This window comes from Amia ocellicauda, chromosome 2, assembly GCF_036373705.1.
Source record: "Amia ocellicauda isolate fAmiCal2 chromosome 2, fAmiCal2.hap1, whole genome shotgun sequence".
Lineage (NCBI taxonomy): Eukaryota > Metazoa > Chordata > Actinopteri > Amiiformes > Amiidae > Amia > Amia ocellicauda.
The window spans coordinates 5,526,611-5,548,722 of NC_089851.1; the positions used below are offsets into that span (position 1 = coordinate 5,526,611).

At 42.2% G+C, this 22,112-nt stretch overlaps 1 protein-coding gene across 3 annotated transcripts; it reads left to right on the forward strand.

Moving 5' to 3' along the window:
• The first annotated feature begins 4,062 nt into the window (after positions 1-4,062).
• Positions 4,063-21,519, forward strand: wdr48a (WD repeat domain 48a). 3 transcript variants are annotated; one of them, XR_010820948.1, is made up of 20 exons: positions 4,072-4,134; positions 8,054-8,194; positions 8,570-8,648; positions 8,868-8,950; positions 9,807-9,936; positions 10,585-10,673; positions 11,410-11,511; positions 12,393-12,617; positions 13,290-13,364; positions 13,846-13,948; positions 15,921-16,018; positions 16,096-16,203; positions 16,973-17,069; positions 17,683-17,778; positions 18,569-18,674; positions 18,896-18,983; positions 19,162-19,238; positions 19,515-19,707; positions 19,791-19,947; positions 20,358-21,519. XR_010820948.1 is itself a non-coding variant. In XM_066716703.1 (19 exons), the coding sequence occupies exons 1-19, from the start codon at positions 4,087-4,089 to the stop codon at positions 19,887-19,889; spliced, it is 2,034 nt and encodes a 677-aa protein (XP_066572800.1). In that variant the 5' UTR covers positions 4,063-4,086; the 3' UTR covers positions 19,890-21,519. The 3 variants fall into 3 exon arrangements, 2 of the variants coding, with proteins under 2 accessions (XP_066572800.1, XP_066572789.1); XM_066716703.1 differs by having other exon boundaries at positions 4,063-4,134; positions 19,794-21,519; XM_066716692.1 differs by having other exon boundaries at positions 19,791-21,519.
• The last annotated feature ends 593 nt before the right edge of the window (positions 21,520-22,112 follow it).

Genomic DNA, 22,112 nt, shown 5'->3' on the forward strand with positions numbered 1-22,112 from the left:
CGGATGCGTTCGGAGATGAGATGTCTGGAGGAAACGCTTTGGCTTGCAAAGTCCTTTAGCTGGAAAAATGAAAAGTAAAAACAGAAAATGCTCCGTCTTAGACTCAGATCCACACAGACTGCAGTGATCTGACATCATGGTGACTTGTTGGCTCTGCAATGTTTGGAAGGCAGCTTAATGTAACAGTCCAGGAAACCACGGGATATTAATTGAGTTGATGTTTGATTTCCTCGTGTTCGCCATGTAAACCATTTACTAATTAAATGTCACAGTATACCAGTCATTAGATTATCACCGCCATTAAGGAGCGGTTTACTAGAAATGCATCCCACAGCACCGACGTTCTGTAAATCTCCTGCGACTTTAATGCATTACAGGGAATGTATATGGCGCAGTTTACTTAATCATGTAACACGTGTAGCAATAGATCTATAGTTCTGCCCATTGAAATCGACTCCCGAACATTTTAGACCAAAATAACAAGGTCACACAGGCTTACTTAATAAATATGCAGCTAGGCATTATTCCAAGAGACAGTGTTACATCCAAAATGAGTAATTTTAAATCTCAGTGTTTAACACGATCACGGCAGCGGAAGAGAAGGCTCATCTGTCACCGCTCGGCTCGGCATAAACTGTGATGAGAGGGCATCTGGAGTGGAATTGCCTTTTTTATGTTCAGTTTATATAGTTCATGTATTTCATTTAAATTGTGTTGATTTTAGTAGATTTACAATTGGCATTTAACCTAATAAAAGTGACTGCAGATATTTGATTTATTTGCATCAGAGGCAATGTGTGGAATGAGCAGCCAGAAAGTGTCATAAGGGGACAAATCATACTTGGCCAAAAAAATGTTATATGCAACCAAAAGAAGTATTTTGTGCAACTGAAAAATGTCATACAGGACTAAAGACGTGTCGTGGGGGACAACACATTTCGACTGAGGACAAATAAGTGTTGCAGGGGACAGCCTAAATGGTTTCTGGAGAATCCTTCTAAAAATCATTATGATAGAAGTGATGATTTATTACCTAGCCAATTGACTTCCCTAATGCTGTACTACAATACAGTGTGTTGTAATACACCGGACTACACAATAATCATCTATTGTTCTTTAGATCGATTTAATTGGAGTGACTTGAATGATGATTTGAGGTTTCAGACTGAAAAAGGCAGTTGTTCAGCAGGGCCTTAATCACACAACATGGTGAAAGATATTACTTAAAACAGAGCCCATTGTGGTCAAGGTCTCCGGGCAGGCTTTTTCAGTTCCTCTCCACCTGTTGATAGAGGTCTGGCTCAGCTGACAGTGTTACTCGGGAGAAAGAAAAAGAAAACAGACTTCAGTCGTGGATGTTAAGGTCAGGGTCTGTGCATCGGTCTCATTATCACCCGCCTTCGAGCGTCTCTTTTCTCAGCTATGATAGTCACCGCTGCCACTCCTGCTTTAGAGTGGATGCCTCTTCATGGTGTGGTTGGTCCTGCTTTCAGACACCAAATGGAGCAAAGTGAGTGACGGTGAAGGAAAACGCAAACAAACAAGGCATGCCTGCAATAAAGAGATCCATGGCAAGACCAACACAGTGGCTCTCAGACTGCTCAGACTGATCGGCCTACATAGCTGTGTATAACGCTAGCCGCACAGATCACAAGGATCACAACCCAGTTTCGCAGAGACATTACAGTGCGTTCAGTTCACAGCACTGGGAAGGTCTGAGCGACAGGCGAGGGGGAGTCCCTGTGTGTGCGTCTAGTGTAACCTACAGAAAAGCTCACAACCAAAAGCTACGTTGATATAATAACAGTCACTGTATGTCAGATTTGTCAGCCAAAATAATATACATCATGTCAATTAAGGAAAGGATATGGAAAAGGCACTGCATGTCTTTTGACACTATTGTCATGACGTTAAATATTTTTAATGAGAACAATTGAGTTATAGTACGTTTTTTGTAGTAGATGCTGAGTAGAAAACTTGAACTAAATGACTTAAATTATTATTCCTCTTCTTGGACTAGAATAAGAGACTGAGCTGTGGGCATACTCAGAGCAGATGGCAGTGGGAAATATTGCATACATTATTATGACAAAGATGTTTTCAATGCATTCTTGGATTTTGTACATTGCAAAACTATTATTATATATACACTCACCTAAAGGATTATTAGGAACACCTGTTCAATTTCTCATTAATGCAATTATCTAACCAACCAATCACATGGCAGTTGCTTCAATGCATTTAGGGGTGTGGTCCTGGTCAAGACAATCTCCTGAACTCCAAACTGAATGTCTGAATGGGAAAGAAAGGTGATTTAAGCAATTTTGAGCGTGGCATGGTTGTTGGTGCCAGACGGGCCGGTCTGAGTATTTCACAATCTGCTCAGTTATTGGGATTTTCACGCACAACCATTTCTAGGGTTTACTAAGAATGGTGTGAAAAGGGAAAAACATCCAGTATGCGGCAGTCCTGTGGGCGAAAATGCCTTGTTGATGCTAGAGGTCAGAGGAGAATGGGCCGACTGATTCAAGCTGATAGAAGAGCAACTTTGACTGAAATAAGCACTCGTTACAACCGAGGTATGCAGCAAAGCATTTGTGAAGCCACAACACGTACAACCTTGAGGCGGATGGGCTACAACAGCAGAAGACCCCACCGGGTACCACTCATCTCCACTACAAATAGGAAAAAGAGGCTACAATTTGCACAAGCTCACCAAAATTGGACAGTTGAAGACTGGAAAAATGTTGCCTGGTCTGATGAGTCTCCATTTCTGTTGAGACATTCAGATGGTAGAGTCAGAATTTGGCGTAAACAGAATGAGAACATGGATCCATCATGCCTTGTTACCACTGTGCAGGCTGGTGGTGGTGGTGTAATGGTGTGGGGGATGTTTTCTTGGCACACTTTAGGCCCCTTAGTGCCAATTGGGCATCGTTTAAATGCCACGGCCTACCTGAGCATTGTTTCTGACCATGTCCATCCCTTTATGACCACCATGTACCCATCCTCTGATGGCTACTTCCAGCAGGATAATGCACCATGTCACAAAGGTCCAATCATTTCAAATTGGTATCTTGAACATGACAATGAGTTCACTGTACTAAACTGGCCCCCACAGTCACCAGATCTCAACCCAATAGAGCATCTTTGGGATGTGGTGGAACGGGAGCTTCGTGCCCTGGATGTGCATCCCACAAATCTCCATCAACTGCAAGATGCTATCCTATCAATATGGGCCAACATTTCTAAAGAATGCTTTCAGCACCTTGTTGAATCAATGCCACGTAGAATTAAGGCAGTTCTGAAGGCGAAAGGGGGTCAAACACAGTATTAGTATGGTGTTCCTAATAATCCTTTAGGTGAGTGTATATTACGGTTTATTATGCATGCTATATACTCCTGTTATAGTGTTGTATGTATTCGTAGGGAAACAGCAATTGTTATGACATCCAGAAAATACACCTTCAATTGTTGTTAATGTTGTTGCTTCACTTTTTATTTCTTCAAGTAAATAATAATCTTTCCCTCCTCTTTCCTCTGCTTTCCTGCTCTTCCCGCGGCCCACCCACCTACCAGTGCGGGAGCAACTTTACCGTAAAGACGTGAGTTTTGGCGCACTTTATCGGCCGGTCTGAAATAGTTGTGTATTATTTAAAAGATAATGCAGCAGGAAAGAAGAGAGCAGCTGCTGATTTGGGCTGCGGTGCATTTACTAATTCCCTATTTGCAAAAGCCTATCAAATTCAAAGTTTGATTGTGCACTGAATTCAAATGCAATGCCTTTATTACAAGGAAAAACAAGCTGCTTTCAGATGCTAAATTGATAATGAATCGACAGACTTGCATCGTGGTCGCACGTCAGAGGCCACAGGCGAGACGATTGGGCATCTGCTGTCGTTTCACGTACTTATTTACGCCATTAAGGAGTTTTTGATGACGCGGAGGAATTACAGCTGCGCCGCCTCACGCAGGTGTACGTGACAGAGGTCTTCCTCCGCAGCCTCGGCTTGATTGACAGCGGCCTTGCGGAAGTGCGTGCTGACGTATCTCGGAGGAAGTGACGTCGCGCTGTCAACATGTAAGATGGCGGCTCATCACAGGCAGAATGCAGCGGGGCGGAGGAAAGTGCAGGTAATTTCTCATTGTTCACAGGGTTTCGGCGTGTGCAGAGGCGCATACGGGCTCTATTTCCCGCACTCTCCCTCGGCCGGGGTGTCCAGGGCGGGCGAGGGGAGCCGGGAAGGGGCCCGCAGGCACAGCCGCTGCGCTCCGGTGCGAAGGGGGCAGGTGGTGGTCGCTCGGGCTGTGAGGCTGGGGTGGCTGGCTTGGCTTCGGGATTAAGTCATTGCACTGCAAGGGGACGTTACCGCGGCACGTCGTTGTGTTAAAGCAGATATTCAAGGAAGCAAACCGCCACCAGCCACCCGTAGATGAATGGAGAAAGTTTCGTTTACCATTCAGGGAGGAAAAGAAAGCGGTTACAGACAATACAAAAGGCCCTCGGGTTTTGTACACTTGACAGCAGCCCCTGTCGCCCTCACTTCGCCGCTCAAGTTGTGTTGCGCGGATAAGCAGACTCGCTACCTGCTTTCCTTGTGATTTGCCTGTTTCTGCAAACGTTACACTGACGAGCTGAGCTGAGGTCGGGATGGCATTTGCATAGATCGCAAGGGAATGACTTGTATGCGATGTTTGCAGATCGAATATGAATGCATCGTGTCTGCATTCATTATGATCTATTCTATTCTATTTTTTAAATCTTGTATTTGGATATAGCTTTGAATTACAGATTTCAGATGAAACCAATTACCAACATTAGCATGAATAGAATGTAGGAAATAATCAATTAGGCAATCATCAAAGCATGAAAGTTACGTGACGTGTTTCACCCCCCCCCCCCCCAACACACACGCAATTTGTGAAAGTCCTTTATCTTTATAGGATTCCACTCTAGCTTCCTGTTCCCAATAGAAAACCTTCTTTGTTTTGTTTTTATGACCAAATACCTTAATTCTACCGCCTATTGAAAACAAATCAAAAAAGTGTAGCTTTATTTACAGAAGCCTTTCGGTTTTCACTTTCTGTGCTTTAATATTTACTCTAATAGCTTGTAAATGTGTGGTACTCAAATGTGTTAAGTGTTTGAAGCCTAATTCTTCTAAAGCCTGTCTGATGTTTTCCATTGTATAAGTGCAAACTCACAGAAATTGCATGATTTGAGTAGGTTGGCTTCACCTCATCCAGATGTATCTTTTTTCTTGTGCATCAGTTATTGGGGAATGCATATGTGTAGTTGTGAAGACGTAGCCTTTTAAAGCCCAACCCAGGGCCTGTACAAAGTGCACAGATCCTTGCTGTGTAGAATAAGGAACACAACAGAGTTGGTGATTTACATTCAAAAATATTATACTGGGTGTTTTGAACTTAAGGAAATTGTGCTATTTAATTTAGCTGCATATTTCCGGAGACTGAATAGGACTATTGGGGAATTTGGTAGTTTTCTAGTATGCATGTTTTATTGATATCAATTAAGCAAAGTGACAACATTGAGGATAATGATCCCTTTCTATTTATTTTTTGAGCAGCCTTGCAACTGTACATCAACATATTTGTTCCCTAGGTCAGTCTTTCTTCCTTTTTTACTCTGCTGCAGAAAGACCAGAAAGACATCAGTTATGAAAGTTGAGTTTGTGTGGTTTGATGCAAAGTCTGAGACTTACACAGAGGAAAGGGACTGGTTTCTGCATCCTTTCCTGTATTTGTTGCCCTGGAACACTGGCTATATTTTAATCTTATTTTATGGGGAAGTGCCCAGCGTTTTACATGACTTTTTGTTTTCCGATTGTAATTAATTTGCCCTAGATGCATCCACTCCAGTTATAGTTCACACAAGTCAACACATTATGCTTTGCCTAATTAGACAAATAAAATCTATATGAATTATTATGAGTATAGGCTAAATGTGGAAAGAAAATTATGAACCTTGACGAGATGTTATTTTCGGATTTTGCAGAGTCATGAGTTTCTGCTAATATTCCCTTGGAAAAAAATAATCCAAAACTCGCTGCATTTCTGAAGAAACATAATAAATGTGGTAGCGAGCAAATTTTACAGCAGGTCAGCTGAGAAGGGAATATCTACCCCATATTGCTGATTTGCACAATATGAAAATTGTACAACTATTAAGGATGTCTGACAGTGTATTTGTAGTTACTATCGAGTCTACAGATTCAAAAGATCAATATATTTTGCACCTTTTGGGTGGTGAGATGTGTAAATGCATTTGAAGTTCATTTTAATATGTGAATGGATGTCTCAGATTGTGCTAGTTACATTGTCAAAGCACAATGACATTCATCTAGGTTTACTGCTGTACGTTACCTATGTAGTTGCCACCTGAGCCATGAATAACACCAAGGGGCATTTGACAGTCTGTTGCTAAATTCCAAATGCATTAAAAACCTTCCATGATGTTTCTGAAAGACTGACTAATCAAACTCAAACCCAGATCAATGCCAAAGGGCCCATGTTTTATTCAACCAGCTCACAACCCTCTGATGGCAGTAATGACATTCAACTCTCAACAAGTGTGTGGTTTGGATCTGGAAGCCTTTCCGTTATAATCTGTTCCAGGATTTGATGCTGACTGCAATCAGAAAATGGCAAATAACTACTAAATGTGAAAGAGAATGGCAGCACAATGACAAGGAATGCATTTTGGATTAAAACTGAAGCAGTATGGCCAAATTTGACATGGAAGGCTAAAATATGTTTGTCAGTTACCAATTCTGTAGATGCTGAAAGAAGCGTTTCTGCTTATGGCCAAGTTTTTACAGAACAATGACAATCAAAAAAGACGGTTAAACCGCAGTGATACTTCAATTTAATGGAAAATTGTAATGCACAGGACATTTTCTTTCATTAAACTGTAAACTGACACATAATGACCTTGCATTGTTGTTGTTATTGTCTTTATATGTAAAGGCATTGAAGGTTTGATTTCAGTATTTTATAGAAATTGTTCTGGCCATCATTGGGATTCCCCCCTCCCTGCTGTTGTTGACTAATTGATTTCCTATTAGTAAACTGGAACTTTTAAATGATTGACACATTCGACAAAATAATATTGTATAAGAGCTGTTAGTAATACAGGGATGCATGACTAAATAAAGGTCTGTACCTGCTGCAAAGTACTAATGCCTGTTCATAGAATGATAATTGAGATGATTAAAGGAATCGGGGAAATTCAATAAGTGGTTTAATAAACAGACTACATGACCACCTTGCCCTGGAAGGAATGAAGTGGAGCCTAAGAAAGCAGGTTGGATAAAATGCAGGCCCCTATTTGTGGGTGTTGGGGTGTGGCGGCAGATGGTAGATATCAGGATCTGGGAAGAAAAGTGGTCATCAGCAATAATATTATTGTTATCTTATTTTTTAGTAAAGTACCCTGTATTGGAAAAAATATTAAGATTGTGCCGCCTCTCTGTGTGAAGTGTCTCCTGTCTTGAATGCCTTGAAGCCCAATTTCCATTTGTGTCACCGGGTGCGTATGTCCCTACTGATCTGGAAAAGCTCCTCTGGTTTGATGTGGTCGATGCCCTTCATGATTTTGAAGACTTGAATCAAGTCCCCACGTAGTCTCCTCTGTTCCAGGGTGAAAAGGTTCAGGTCCTCAGTCTCTCAGTAGGACATTCCCTTCAGACCTGGAATAAGTCTGGTTGCTCTCCTCTGAACTGCCTCTAGAGCAGCGATATCTTTCTTGAAGTGATGGTTCAGGTTTTTAATTAAATCTTTATTTGTAATTTTATAACAAAAAAATATTTAACAGAGTGCGAAGTGACAGCATGTCTCTTTGTATTAGGGTTGGCATTGGAATGTGCTTTGATATGTGTCCGTCTAAATGTGGCCAGTGAGCAGAAATATAACTAATTTAAACTTTTGTCTCGGATTCAACTGACAGAATTCTGATGCGAAACGTTGCTCAATGACAGTGATTCCTGATATTCATGTTTTATATACGTATGCATGCATTTTCTTTTTCTCAAAGGTGTCCTATGTCATTCGAGATGAGGTGGAGAAATACAATCGCAATGGGGTGAACGCACTACAGCTCGACCCGGCATTGAACCGACTCTTCACCGCCGGCAGAGACTCCATCATTCGGATATGGAGCGTCAACCAGCACAAGGTAAGCCATTCATCGAGCTGCACTGAGATCATTAGTGCTGTTTTGTCATATGTTTTTATTTATAATCTGGTGACACATTTTCTGGCCTTCCCCTTATTGTTGGGCCAGTTTCCCTGTGTTGCCAAGTACGTTTCAAAGGCTGAATGATCTGTGCAGTCATCACTTTCACTGTTATATCAATATATATATGCATTCTACACTCAATCAAGTGATTTTAAACTTGCAAAATAATCATCCCAGCGATTCAGTATTAACTTGCATTGAAGAGGTTAATCTAATTTAAAGTTAAAGACATAGTACAGTATAATTGATGCAAAAAGGGACAAGACACCTATATTAGCATATGTCTGATAAGGTATGTATCTTACTTTGCAGCAAGATCCCTACATAGCCTCCATGGAGCATCACACAGATTGGGTGAATGACATTGTTCTGTGTTGCAATGGAAAGACTTGTAAGTATATCTTTTAGCTGCTGCTGAAGATACCTTCAATAGTGCCACTTCCTTAATACTCACCTGAGCGCAATATCTAAAAGATTAATTTGATATCCGTTCGAATGTAATCTTGGACTTGATTCAGCGCTTGGGGGATGTCCTTTATTTTGTTACTAGTTTTCTGTTGTTAAATATTAATATGCTTTGGTACCGATTTGTTGTTTTTGTGTGTTTCAGTGATATCGGCGTCCTCAGACACCACAGTGAAGGTCTGGAATGCACACAAGGGGTTTTGCATGTCTACGTTGCGGACACACAAGGTAAGATAGATAAATCAAGGCTCCTGACATTGAAGATGCTACAAAGACCAGCTCATGTATAACTGTCACAGTGAAGGTTGTCGGCCCGTACAAAGAGAGAGAAACTCGTCCACATTTGCAGTGACGTGTATTGAAGATATGATTTATAAACGGATTCAAAATAATATTAATACATCCGTGGAATTAACTTTTTTTCCTCCGTCTCTAAATACAATTGGGAATTCATCGTCAAACTGCAACCCAGTCTGTTATACTTGTTTTTGTATTTAACAGAGTTGTTGAAAGGTTAAACGTTGCCATACTTGTTTCGTCATTGCTTTTCTTCCGTAAGAATATATTTTGAAAAATGATGACAAAAGTATCTCAGATCCTCTGAATTTGCAACCCCCCCTTATTCCAGCTGTGCTGAATCTGAATCCTCAAAGTCTTTTGCTGCACTGGGTCTTTGAGATCCTCCAAAATGCATTTCTTTTGGATTAGTAAAGCAATTATTTTAATCCCATTTATATCCCGCATTAGATTTCAGTCTGTGCTTATTTCGGGCATGAAGCACAAGAATGCAAACCGCTATTTCGATTGAAGTGACGTGGAATAAAAATGGCCCAGCTCTTTCAGATTGTCAATATTGTATTTCAGAATATAAAATGTGCTTAATTGAGTGCCTTTGTAGTGTTATTTAGATCCAGCTGGCTCAGTGCTGAAGAAGACAGTGGACTAGATTTATTATTTTCTGTGTGTGTGGCATATGTGTGTATCTAAATAATTTGGGCAAAACATTAAATCTGCCCGGGTTATGACACAGCTGGGCTTCCCTGTGTCCTGTGTGATTAAATCTGTGATCCCTGTTCACGTGCAGGACTATGTAAAAGCTCTAGCTTATGCAAAAGACAAGGAGCTGGTGGCATCCGCAGGGCTGGACAGACAGATTTTCCTTTGGGATGTAAATACACTAACCGCACTGACTGCCTCAAACAACACTGTTACCAGTGAGTATGCAAAACTACGCTTGTACTATCAGCAAAGTTTGCCCGGATAGATTAACAAGAAATGTCTATTTATATGGGGCTTTCGTTTTTTAAACCTGTTGTCTGCTTAGCGGAATCTGAGATGCTGATTTTGTAAATTGAGAATTAAAGCCAGTGGCAGATTAGTGTTTTATTGCTACTTCTACAGACTGAACAGAACATCCCAGCTCGGGCTGACTTGCAGAGCTGGCTAATTTTCCTGCTGCTCTTTGCAGAACGGCAAACATGTTTTTACCATTTCTTCATGCGCGTCTTGAGCTGGATTCTAGTGTTGACCAGTACTGGAGCAAAACTGGTCCGTACCAATCGAAAGTGGGCCATACAGAGAGATCCAGAGATGACCAGATTACATTTAGAGTCACGTCTGTCCTCAAATTGTAGGTAAAAGCTCAAGCTTGTTAGCCACGCTGTAAAAGACAGGTCTGGCACGAATTCTGTTTTATTGTATAGTTAAAAATAATTTATACATGAGTGGACATAAAGTAAATGTAAGTACGTGCTTGAAAAGAAAAGGCGTAATTCTGTGTTTCCCATTTCTGTGCAACAGAGTTTCCACACAGGTTGTAAACTCACTATAATGTAACTTTTCTTTCTTCCTGTGTGGCACAGCGTCCTCTTTGAGTGGGAACAAAGACTCAATCTACAGTCTGGCCATGAATCAGATGGGAACAGTGATTGTCTCTGGGTCCACTGAAAAGGTATGTTTCTACTTTTAACGTGCCGGATGGACTTTTTGTTTAGGATTTCCGTGTCTAGAGACAATAATAAATGGTCCATTATAACTGTTTCCTTATTTGAAGCATGCATCAGTACTTATAGAATGAATCATTAGTTAAAATTGATGCATGAATCACATTTTGTGCTTTAAACACTTCACATGACATAAAGGAATAGGTTCGACATTTCACAAAGAGGAAAACGCCGTTATACAATGTTCTTCAACCCCTTCACTGCAGAGAGCAGGGATCAGTATCTGTCCAGGGGCTACCCACAAAATAGCTCTGTCACATAATCCGGGTGATTTCTGCGGTGTTAAAATGTGCACTCCTGTAATCCTGGCCAAATCGTATCCCGGCGGGATCAAATCTGATCGGATAAAGCCATTTCAGTGGGTGAAGTGAGGCGTCTTGCAAATCTTGGTCTGGGATTTGGTGGTTCACGAAGGCTTAAGTCCGTGTTATATCAGATCCCCTTAATATAGCAGAGATGTGCTAGAGTGACGTGTAGAATGCAAGTGTGGGTTATTGGGAGATTGTAATAAGATGTGTTCCTTTGTTTGTATCATTGTATTTACATTTAAATGGTAAAATCCCAAACATTTACAATATGGGCCAATGATTTCTTAACACCTTGGTGACTCTTTTTTCCACTGACACTTAACTGTTGCATCTTACATAATTTACCACTGTTAACAGATTGCTTGTTCTAATCCAGGTGCTGCGAGTCTGGGACCCTCGGACTTGTGCAAAGCTCATGAAACTGAAGGGACACACGGACAATGTGAAATCATTATTGTTAAACCGAGATGGAACCCAGGTACAGCAAACCAAAATGCTCTGTTCAGGGCATCCACGTTTACATTTGAATAACAAACCTTTTATTCTGCTGTGCAACACTCTGGTATGTATGGCAAGCCAAATTATCATTCATTTAAAGATATCTTAAAATATTTTGAGAGATCTCTAAATCATTTAAAGAAATCTGCAAATCAATTAGATATCTCATTTAAAAGTACATTTAGCGATATCTGCAAATAATTTAGAAATCTTTATAAAGCACCTTATTTAGATAACTATAAATGGTTTGCAGATATCTTGAAATGATTTAGAGCTATCTCTAAATTATAAATTGGCCTGCCATAGGTATTTGTCAGACTCTCCTGTCGTATCAGTTTACACTTCAGATTAACTAAACAAGTCATTGCCTCCTCTTTTCCCCCCATGCGTTTTGTAGAGTTGTAACTAGAACTCGTATTTTGGGTATAGTCATGGGGACATGCCGTTTGTATAACCCTTTCACAGAAACACTTCAGCAAAGATTATATATGCGTATCAAACTGCCTCAGTCTCTGGAAATAAGAATGGGATTTTATTAAAGCCCAGAAGACTTTACAAAGTGTCGACTCGTAAACAGCCTGGGAGATGTTCTAAAGAATTAACATGTAAAACAACGACGGGAATCACTTCAAATGTGCGCCTAGCTGTCAAGCGGGAAGGAAAAATAGATCTTCGTTTTTTCCTTTAACTTGAAAGCATGCATTTAAGTAGCTTCTTTGACCCCCTGATGTGAAAATGAAAACCACAATTGTGCCTGAACGGTAATCCCTTGGTTTAATGTACTTTAGTTGCTTTGTGAATCGAAGCTTCTCTGAGTTGTACTTTTTAAAATCCCTCATGCTAATGTTGTTTTTGGCACAGTGTTTATCCGGCAGCTCTGACGGGACAATCCGCCTGTGGTCCCTGGGCCAGCAGAGGTGCATAGCCACGTACAGGGTCCACGATGAGGGCGTGTGGGCCCTGCAGGTCAACGAGGCCTTCACCCATGTGTACTCGGGGGGGCGGGATAGGAAGATCTACTGCACGGACCTGCGGAGTCCGGACATCAGGGCGCTGATCTGCGAGGAGAAGGCGCCGGTCTTGAAGGTGAGGGGTAGGAACAGTGTTGTATGTCGTGTGTAACTAATTCGGCTATTCAGTTTCCATGAAAAACCTTGCAGAGACTTCCTGTTTTGTGATTAGGCAGAATTGCAAGACCAAGAAATTAAGTAATTTAAATTGATTTCTCTTGTTGTCTTGTGAGAAATGCATACCTCCAGAAAAGTAAGCTCGTTTGAAGGCCTTCCAGAACAATCGAGAAGGTTCCGAAGGGTCTCCATCTGTTTGGACTGTCTCTATTATTTATTTATTGTGAGAAAGTCAAAACTCGGAGTGGACTGATCAAGTCAGAGCCCCAGCTTCCTCCTCCGAAACCCAAGCTGCGCATGACTATTCTGCGGTCTGAGTCTCGTACATCGTCACATTTCCATTATTTGTGTGAGCATTTGTGTGATTCTCACTTACGCTGTGGTGCCCAGCAACACGACTCTAGCGTATCTCAAGGGATTGCTGTGGTGTTCTAAAACAGCTGGAAGAAAACCATGCACATCTGTATAAGCTATAGAGTCTTGATGCATTTATTGCACTTCAGTATGAGTTAATAATTTGTGCTCCTGCCCTTTGCATTTGTTCTAGATCGCAAGGTAAATGAGGCATCTTGAATTTTTTCTGTATCTTAAGTAGTTCTGTTTATTTGTTTATTTATTTATCCTTGTGTAGATGGAACTGGATAGGTCAGCTGACCCTCCTCCGGCTATCTGGGTGTCAACCACAAAGTCCTCCGTAAACAAATGGGTACGTACAGCCGTGTCCGAGAGCATTTGCATCAAGATGTGAAAAGCAGAATTGCCACCTGCCTCTGTGGTTTAACGGGCTGAGGAGTGCAATGGCATTCCTAGCAGAGGCTCATTACTGACTGTCACTTCCCCCGCTGCTGCCCATGTAAACCCCCTGGGAAATGTGTTTTGAGTGATCTGGTGCATTACTCAGGTCTGACACCACCCCTTTGCAGAGCAGCCATTTTGGATTTCTACAGCCGTCTCTCTTTAGAACTCAAGCACCTGATGCGTATTCAAATTGCTGGACAAAGTCTTTAAAGATTCATGTCCTTGGTGTCTGTTTAAGTGCTTTGAAGGCTAATGTATCCAATGGCGGGGGAACGTAAATAAATAAACACAAATCATGGGGCAGCTCTGTCTCTTTGTTTGGGCTGCAGATTGCTGTACTTGCAGGGACTGATTTTGTTTGTTTGCATGTTGTTTGTTTTGTTTTGCAGCCCCTAAAGGGCATCCACAATTTCCGGGCATCTGGCGATTATGACAATGACTGTAGCACTCCCTTGACGCCTCTTTGCACGCAGCCTGAACAAGTCATTAAAGGTAAACCCTTCTAATTGTTTCAGACACGGAGAAGCGGCGCATCTGGATGCGCGCACCGTCGTTTTCATAATCGAACGCTTGTCAGATACCATTAGACTGTAACCGTTTCGGAAGACGCAACTCTGACAAGCAAGAAAGTTACAAAGGTTTAAAAAAGGCTTAGTCCGCCTGTTGGGAGGCGAGAGGCGTCCCGTCCTGCCCCCGCACACGGTACCAACCAAAAATGATGTGTGTCAGCCCATCTTACGGGTTAGAAATATGATTGACACACACGCTACGCCTCAAATTACCCTGACGCTGAAAGAAGGGTGTCGGAGTTAATTGCGGGGCAGCCGGTGTGTGCAGAATACATGTGCCTTCCCTCTCCGTGTGTAGGTATGTGATTGAAGAGCTAGAGACATCCTGTCCCCCTCTCCCCGCTGTGCTGCGGTGACTCACGCTCATATCCGTGAGTCACGCTGCGTCTCTGGTGTGGGAGGACGCGGTTCTGCAGACACGCGAGGCTCGTCACCGTTATTCTCATCCCTTTTCCTCCAGGGCTGGATGGATCGCAGTTTGAATGTATTGGAGTCCAATGTCTTGGTCTTTGCAGCCCTTTTGGTTTTTGTCTTGTTTATACCTCCGCCGCCCTCACTCCAGGGGGGGGGGGGGGATTGGAGACAGGACTGCGTGCAGGTCCTTCGTTTCTCAATCGGCGGCGCCTGGAGCTCAGTATTGCTTCTTGACATCATACGCAAAGGGACATTTCTAAGTATACATCCTGCGTGATGCTGTATGGGGCTCTTGCTGGCGTCAGTGAAGTCTGTTTGTATAGTCTCTTCCATCAGCTGCTTAGGGCATCTGGCTGCGACTTTATTCCGCCTCTTGCATCTATTTTTGGATGGTCTGTGGTGTATACTTCAGTAAACGAGAGGCAGTCCATTCTCGTTGCTCAGAAGTGGAAGAGGAGATCGATTATTGTGGAGGTTGGCAGCCTCCGTAGTCTTTACAGCATTTAAAAAATATTTAGTTGTCTGTGATATGCACACTTTACATCATATTCGTTTAGTTGACCAGAACTGTTGTGTCAGAGGTTGAAGTTGATGCAGTAAGTGGATGATCTAGTACCAGGGTTCTCTGAGATTTTTTAAAAGGGAAACCTACACCTCTAAACATATTTTCCTGTATTAAGGGCTGTGTGGTTCTGAACTTGGCAGCGTTTGCCTCCGTAGCCGTTTTAAAGTGTGTAACTGGTCTATTATGCTACAGTAAACAAGCAGTTTCTTAGAACTCATTGGGAATTCAAATCGGGAGAAGTGATTAGCGTCCTCTGAGGACCCACAGCCCCAGCATCAAACACTTCTGCTGATTACATAAATTAAGAAACTGTACTTTGGCTAATCATTTTAGTGCACTTTGAATATTTATAGTACCTTCGCAAGATATTCATTTTTTTTATTTTTTTTCTCCTAATAAAATAGCCATGAAATACCAATACCCACATTAAAACTTTATTGGATTTACATGCATAGGACATAATTTCATGGTGAGCTCCTCCTAGATAAGTCATTATACACCTTTATAGTTCTTCAATATTGCAGACCTGTAACAATTGCTATAAGACAGTTAAGATGTACAACATGTACCAGTCTAATATGGATGGTTAGCCTCAACTGTTCTCCTCTAGGCCAAAACAACAGCAAATAAACCATTTTTAAATCCACTCCTGCATGTTTAATAGTGAGGCGAGTCAGTGGTGACCCCAATGCGGGTGATAGTATGGCAGAAGTTACCAAAATGGAGATCTAAATTAGCGTTTACAAAGGGGCAATGCAAAGATAAAAGACGTTCTTTAATCTCCTGATGCACAATGCAATGCACAGTCAGATAAAAGGCCCTTTTAGAAAGACTGAATACATTGATTTTAGGTCACATTTTCTGGACTCCTGCTTATGGAGACACCATCTCGCTTTGTTTTTGTTCTGTCCTCTAGGGGGAGCTAGCATAATTCAGTGCCACATCCTGAACGATAAGAGACACATACTTACCAAAGACACGAACAATAATGTGGCGTACTGGGACGTACTAAAGGTGAGTATTATACCTCCTTGTTTACATTTGCTTTCAAATGTGTAACCTCTAACTGGCTGCAATTCTTACTTTTCAAGGCGTGCAAAGTGGAAGACCTGGGCAAGGTGGAATTCGATGAAGAGATTAAAAAGCGCTTCAAGATGGTGTATGTGCCAAACTGGTTCTCGGTAGATCTGAAAACTGGGGTAAGCTTGTGTTTGTGTGTGTGTGTGTGTGTGTAGACATTGTTTATATTGTATTTGTATTGTGACAAATTAAATGCATGTCAAGGGTTGTATTCTGGATAGGCTATGTCACCTCCACCGATTAGCCATAACATTATGACCACCTGCCTAATATTGTGTAGGTCCCCCTTTTGCCGCCAAAACAGCCCTGACCCGTTGAGGCATGGACTCCACTAGACCTCTGAAGGTGTGCTGTGGTATCTGGCACCAAGACGTTAGCAGCAGATCCTTTAAGTCCTGTAAGTTGCGAGGTGGGGCCTCCATACATGAGACTTGTTTGTCCAGCACATCCCACAGGTGCTCGATTGGATTGAGATCTGGGGAATTTGGAGGCCATCATAATTTAGCCCTCGTCAAAGTTGCTCAGATCCTTACGCTTGCCCATTTTTCCTGCTTCTAACACATCAACTTTGAGGACAAAATGTTCACTTGCTGCCTAATATATCCCACCCACTGACAGGTGCCATGATAACAAGATTATCAGTGTTATTCACTTCAGCTGTCAGTGCTCATAATGTTATGGCTGATCGGTGTATATAATAAAGGTAATATTGTGGGGATGTTTTCCACCACTTGCTCCCACAGTTTCCACACGACCAGCAGTTGTGCAGGTCTGGTTCTGGTTCTTTCATTATGTAGTCTGTGAGATGGCAACAGTGATGTCGGTCTGGTTAAAACCTTGGTGCGCTTGTCATGCTGAAATACATTGAGGTTTTAACTTTTTCCGTAGATGCTGACAATCACTTTGGATGAGAGCGACTGTTTTGCTGCCTGGGTCTCTGCGAAGGATGCCGGATTCACCAGCGCAGATGGATCAGACCCAAAATGTATGTATTAAATCTGTGTAACGTTATATAGCCAATTACAAAACTAAAGCATATTGTGTTTAATCATTATTTGACCGATGTATGGACAACCACTAGACTTATTCTGTTTTTGGCCTTTTGTTTATGACAGTATCATGTATAGTTGTAGTGGAAACTATTAATTTCAAACCGTTTTATTGGGTGATTATTTTAATACATATTGTTTATTAGATCTACTCTATCCATATAATGACAATGGCACTGAAAAGAATAAACGGATTAATGCTTCGTTATTTTTGTTTGGTATATATATGAATATGTAAACCTCGCCCAGTGGCTCTTCCTAAACACAGTGATTTTACAATTAATTTCACTCTCACTATATCTGTGAATCTTGTGTAAGTGCTGTTTTAAGTATAAATAGAGTAAATAAGTTTAAAAAGATGTTAAGAGTTGATCAATGTTAAACAAGCATTAACTTCAGTATCTTTAATAGGAAGCTGTGGGCTTTTAAGGTAGAAAAAAAAATCCCACGCGTGCACACTAGGTTGCATGTGACTCGCCTCACGTAGCAGGTGGTCTCCGCTGCCTGAACGCAGCGGGTCTTTTAACGGGGCTGTTCGTCTGTGCGCAGTGAATCTCGGGGGGCTGCTGCTGCAGGCCCTGCTGGAGTACTGGCCCCGAACACACATCAACCCCATGGACGAGGAGGAGAATGAAATCAACCACGGTGGGCTTTCTTGCATTTCATTCCCATTTGTATCGCGTTTGTCGTAACTGAAGATGGCCGACTGTGTCTTCGTGACCTTCCTTTCACGTTCGCTCAGCTCATTATTGTAATTTGTAAGTAATATTGTAAGTTTTAATTTGAATGTTGTTCCTCTCGCAGAAGCCCAATTCCTGGATGAGTCATTCTTAAGCAGCATAAATTGCTATATAGTATTAAACATACAAGATTTAAGCAGGTGTGAAAAAATGCTGTAAAGTAAGAATGCTTTCAAAAACAGACATGTTAATAGATTATATTAATCACTTAACAAAATGCAAAGTGAGTGAACAGAAGAAAAATCTAAATCAAATCCATATTTGGTGTGACCACCCTTTGCCTTTGAACGGCATCAATTCTTCTAGGTACACTTGCAGAAAGTCAGGGATTTTGTAGGCATATAGTCAGGTGTCTGATTAAACAATTATACCAAACAGGTGCTAATGATCCTCAATTGAATATGTAGGTTGAAACACAATCATTAACTGAAACAGAAACAGCTGTGTAGGAGGAATAAAACTGGGTGAGGAACAGCCAAACTCAGCTAACAAGGTGAGGTTGCTGAAGACAGTTTACTGTCAAAAGTCATACACCATGGCAAGACTGAGCACAGCAACAAGACACAACGTAGTTATACTGCATCAGCAAGGTCTCTCCCAGGCAGACAGGGGTTTCCAGATGTGTAATTGTATGTTTTACATTTAACTTCTTCATGCTGCAATTTTGTATCTTACGTGTGACTATATTCCTGCAGTCAATGGCGAACAGGAGAACAGGATACAGAAAGGAAATGGGTATTTCCAGGTGCCGCCACACACTCCGGTCATCTTCGGGGAAGCAGGAGGCAGGACCCTATTCAGGCAAGTGTCTTGATATTCAGGCGTGTACTGTCGGGCTCTGTGGGGAGTGGACAACACATGGAAACGCCTGGGTCAGTGTCGGTTTTAAATGTTAATGTTAAGCTGTGCTCAGTGAGGTTTCACGTGGCAATTGAAGACCTTTAGCAATATGGTCTGTAGCAGGTGAGTGAATCAGTTTAGTTTGAGACTGAATCTGATTTTTACGGCTCGTTCTTCTGCAGATTACTATGCAGAGATTCGGGCGGCGAGACTGAGTCGATGCTGCTGAACGAGACGGTCCCGCAGTGGGTCATAGACATCACCGTGGACGTGAGTGTTGTGCGAGTCTGTGTCTGTGCATGCGTGTGAGTGTGTGAAGACCTTGCTGTGAAGGGTTGCTCCTTTGCCAATTCATATATTTCATCTTGACTCTTGGCCAAATAGTCTAATAAACTCTGTAAATTGCTTTTTGACCACATCAATTTATGTATTTATTATTATTTTCCAGAAAAACATGCCCAAATTCAACAAAATCCCATTCTACCTCCAGCCTCACTCCTCCTCTGGTGCAAAGACACTAAAGAAGTAAGTGAACCTGTCCGTCCTGGCTTTCTTTGAACCCGGTCTAAGGCTTGTCGGTTAATGACCGTAAAAACAGTGATGCCCGATGTGGACGAGCACACAGCTCAGGTCTGTTCGAATGCTTGGCCAAGAAGGGTGTTTAAAGCATCATTGAAAGTGACAATTGAACAGATTAGGGTTTCTCATCAGGTGCCATAGCTGTAGAGAATGCGCCTCACACTTTAAATACTACAGAACTCCAGTGTTTCCATCTGCTCTTCATTTGTCCCGTTTTCCCAGGGACCGCCTCTCGGCCAGTGACATGCTGCAGGTGCGCAAGGTGATGGAGCACGTCTACGAGAAGATCATCAACCTGGACAACGAGTCCCAGACGACCAGCTCGTCCAACAACGAGAAGCCCGGCGAGCAGGACAAGGAGGAGGACATCGCGGTGCTGGCAGAGGAGAAGATCGAGCTGCTCTGCCAGGACCAGGTGGGCCCCGCACGGAGATGCCACCGCATCGCTCCTGTGCTGCTCTCTCTCGGCATTTCAAACTGATCCGGTCTCTCTCCCAGCAGGTGTTGGATCCCAACATGGACCTGCGAACGGTAAAGCATTTCATCTGGAAGAGCGGCGGCGACCTCACCCTTCACTACAGGCAGAAATCGACGTGAGCCCGAGGTGGCGGAGACCCAGCGTCTGCCCGGCCGCCCCCCGAGCGAGCGCCAGCCTGTACGTTTGACCGCTGCACCGGCCCCAGAGTAGTACTGTAGACGCCCCGCGCCAGCCCGGGTTAGACGTCCCTCTCAATGATTAGGCCCGAGACGATCCCTAATGGTTGAGAGCTCAGGCTGGTCCGTATTGTAACATAGGAACATTATAGAATATACAATGAATCACTGTTGTCTGAATCAGGTGGTCAGAGAGCGTGGGGTCATGCTGTGTACAGTGGATCGGTTTAAAAATAATATCCAGGACATTATTATTTTCTTTTGCTTCCTAGTTGTCTTTTTTTTTTTTTTTTGTATGTATTTTCTTTTTGTTTTAAGGGGGCATGCCCGTTTTGCAAGACACCACGTTGGTTGTTTGTACACAGATTTTGTGATGTGATCGGTAAACTGCACGCTTTTGTGTTTTTTCAGTACATTCCAGACCAAGTACCCGTCTCCAGCCACGCGTTCGCCGCCGCGTTGTCGCTCCGTGCTAGTCGGGCAGTCGGATACAAAATCGGGCGGCGTGGTGAAACAATCGAGACCCTGCCCAGCCTCCCATAGTAATGGGTGATGGCCTGGCACGTGTGACTGTGTATTGGCTTGTAATACCTCATCACTACTTCGGAAGTATGTCTTTCCTAGCAAGACGTGCGACGGAACAAACGGCTTGACTTTTTAAGGCTGCGCAGCTGCAGTGTGTGGGAATACCAAGGGCTCCAAATATAAGGCATTATTAAGTTAGAGTCCCGTGGATTTACCGATACTTTAATGCTTTATGAGTGGCTGGCCTGTTGTCTTTTTTTTTTTTTTTTTTTTTTAATCCTGATCTTATCCATTCGTTGATATGAAGGCACTGTTTTCAGTAGCAGAGGGCATTGGTTTCTTTTCCTCTTGTAAATGATCTGTACTACCAAACCTTATTGTGTAGTAAGTGGTTTACTTTATCTTGGGGGAACCATTTTGGGCTTTTTTTTTTTTTTTTGTAGCATTTCATTTAGGGATTTTTTGAGGGGGGGATTAAACATTTAGCACAAGAATATTGTTCGCCTTGTAAAGAAGGCAGTGCCCATGTTGACAACAGTGGACTTCATGTAGGAATATCAGGATGTTCTTGTTGTTACCCATGACTGCCTGCGAAACATCATCTTTGTGTAGAAAACTAATCTCGAGTTGCAAACGAGTTTTGTTGAAGGTGAATATTGTCCAAATAGGTCGACAGAGCTGAGTCCATTTCGTTTCTTATGCAATACAATTTAAGCTGTGCTCTGCAAATCAAAATGTATAGAATGACAATGGAGAGACTTTACAGCACATCGTTCTAGATCATAACAAATATATTATATTTCAGCTTAAATAAAAATAAAAAAAAAGGAATATTTTCATTTGGGGTTTCATCCAAAAATAAATTTTAAACGAATCTCTTGCGTATGGTTGTTGTACAAGCTGTATATGAAGTTAAAATCTATGGGGAATATGTAAAGCTGCCATATCCACGACCCCTGTATTATTTATGCTCCCCGTGTTGATTGTAACTATATATGTAGTATATTTTGGTTTAATATCTGCTAAATAAATTGACCAATATAAAGAAGTGTGAAGAGATTTTTTTAAATATATTTGTCCAACCTTTTTTTTCTGCCAATGTACATTGATCCAAAGTTTTACAAGATCTGTTATCTAAACTAAACTAAAATCAGTTGTGAGTTACAATGTGGTATGTTTCTAGTCCTGACACAACTGTTGAAGAGGTGTCACAAAGTTCTCATTATTGGGATATGTCTGGGAGCAACCCAAAGACAAGCCAGAACCACAATAACGGACCGAGCATAGTGAAACCGTGACATTTAAACAGCCTTAAAGCCGTACCCAAACCTGAATAAATGAGTAGAGGAACATAATGAATGCAGATGCCTCCAAACAGGTGTATTACATGATACAATTAAGCAATTAGCATCCTATCATGGTCTGTGGCATGTAAACAAATGCTGAGCAGGCCCAGTTGACCTTGATTTTGGATCAAGATGGTGAGAGTAAAGGATCTAAGTGACTGTGAAAGAGGGTCATTATTGGGGTCAAATGGCAAGAGCTTCAGTCACAGACACTCAACTGGCTCGTGTTCTGGACAAGTGGGCGAGTGCATGTGTAGGACACCAAGAGAATGGGACAGGCCTGACTGCTGGACCC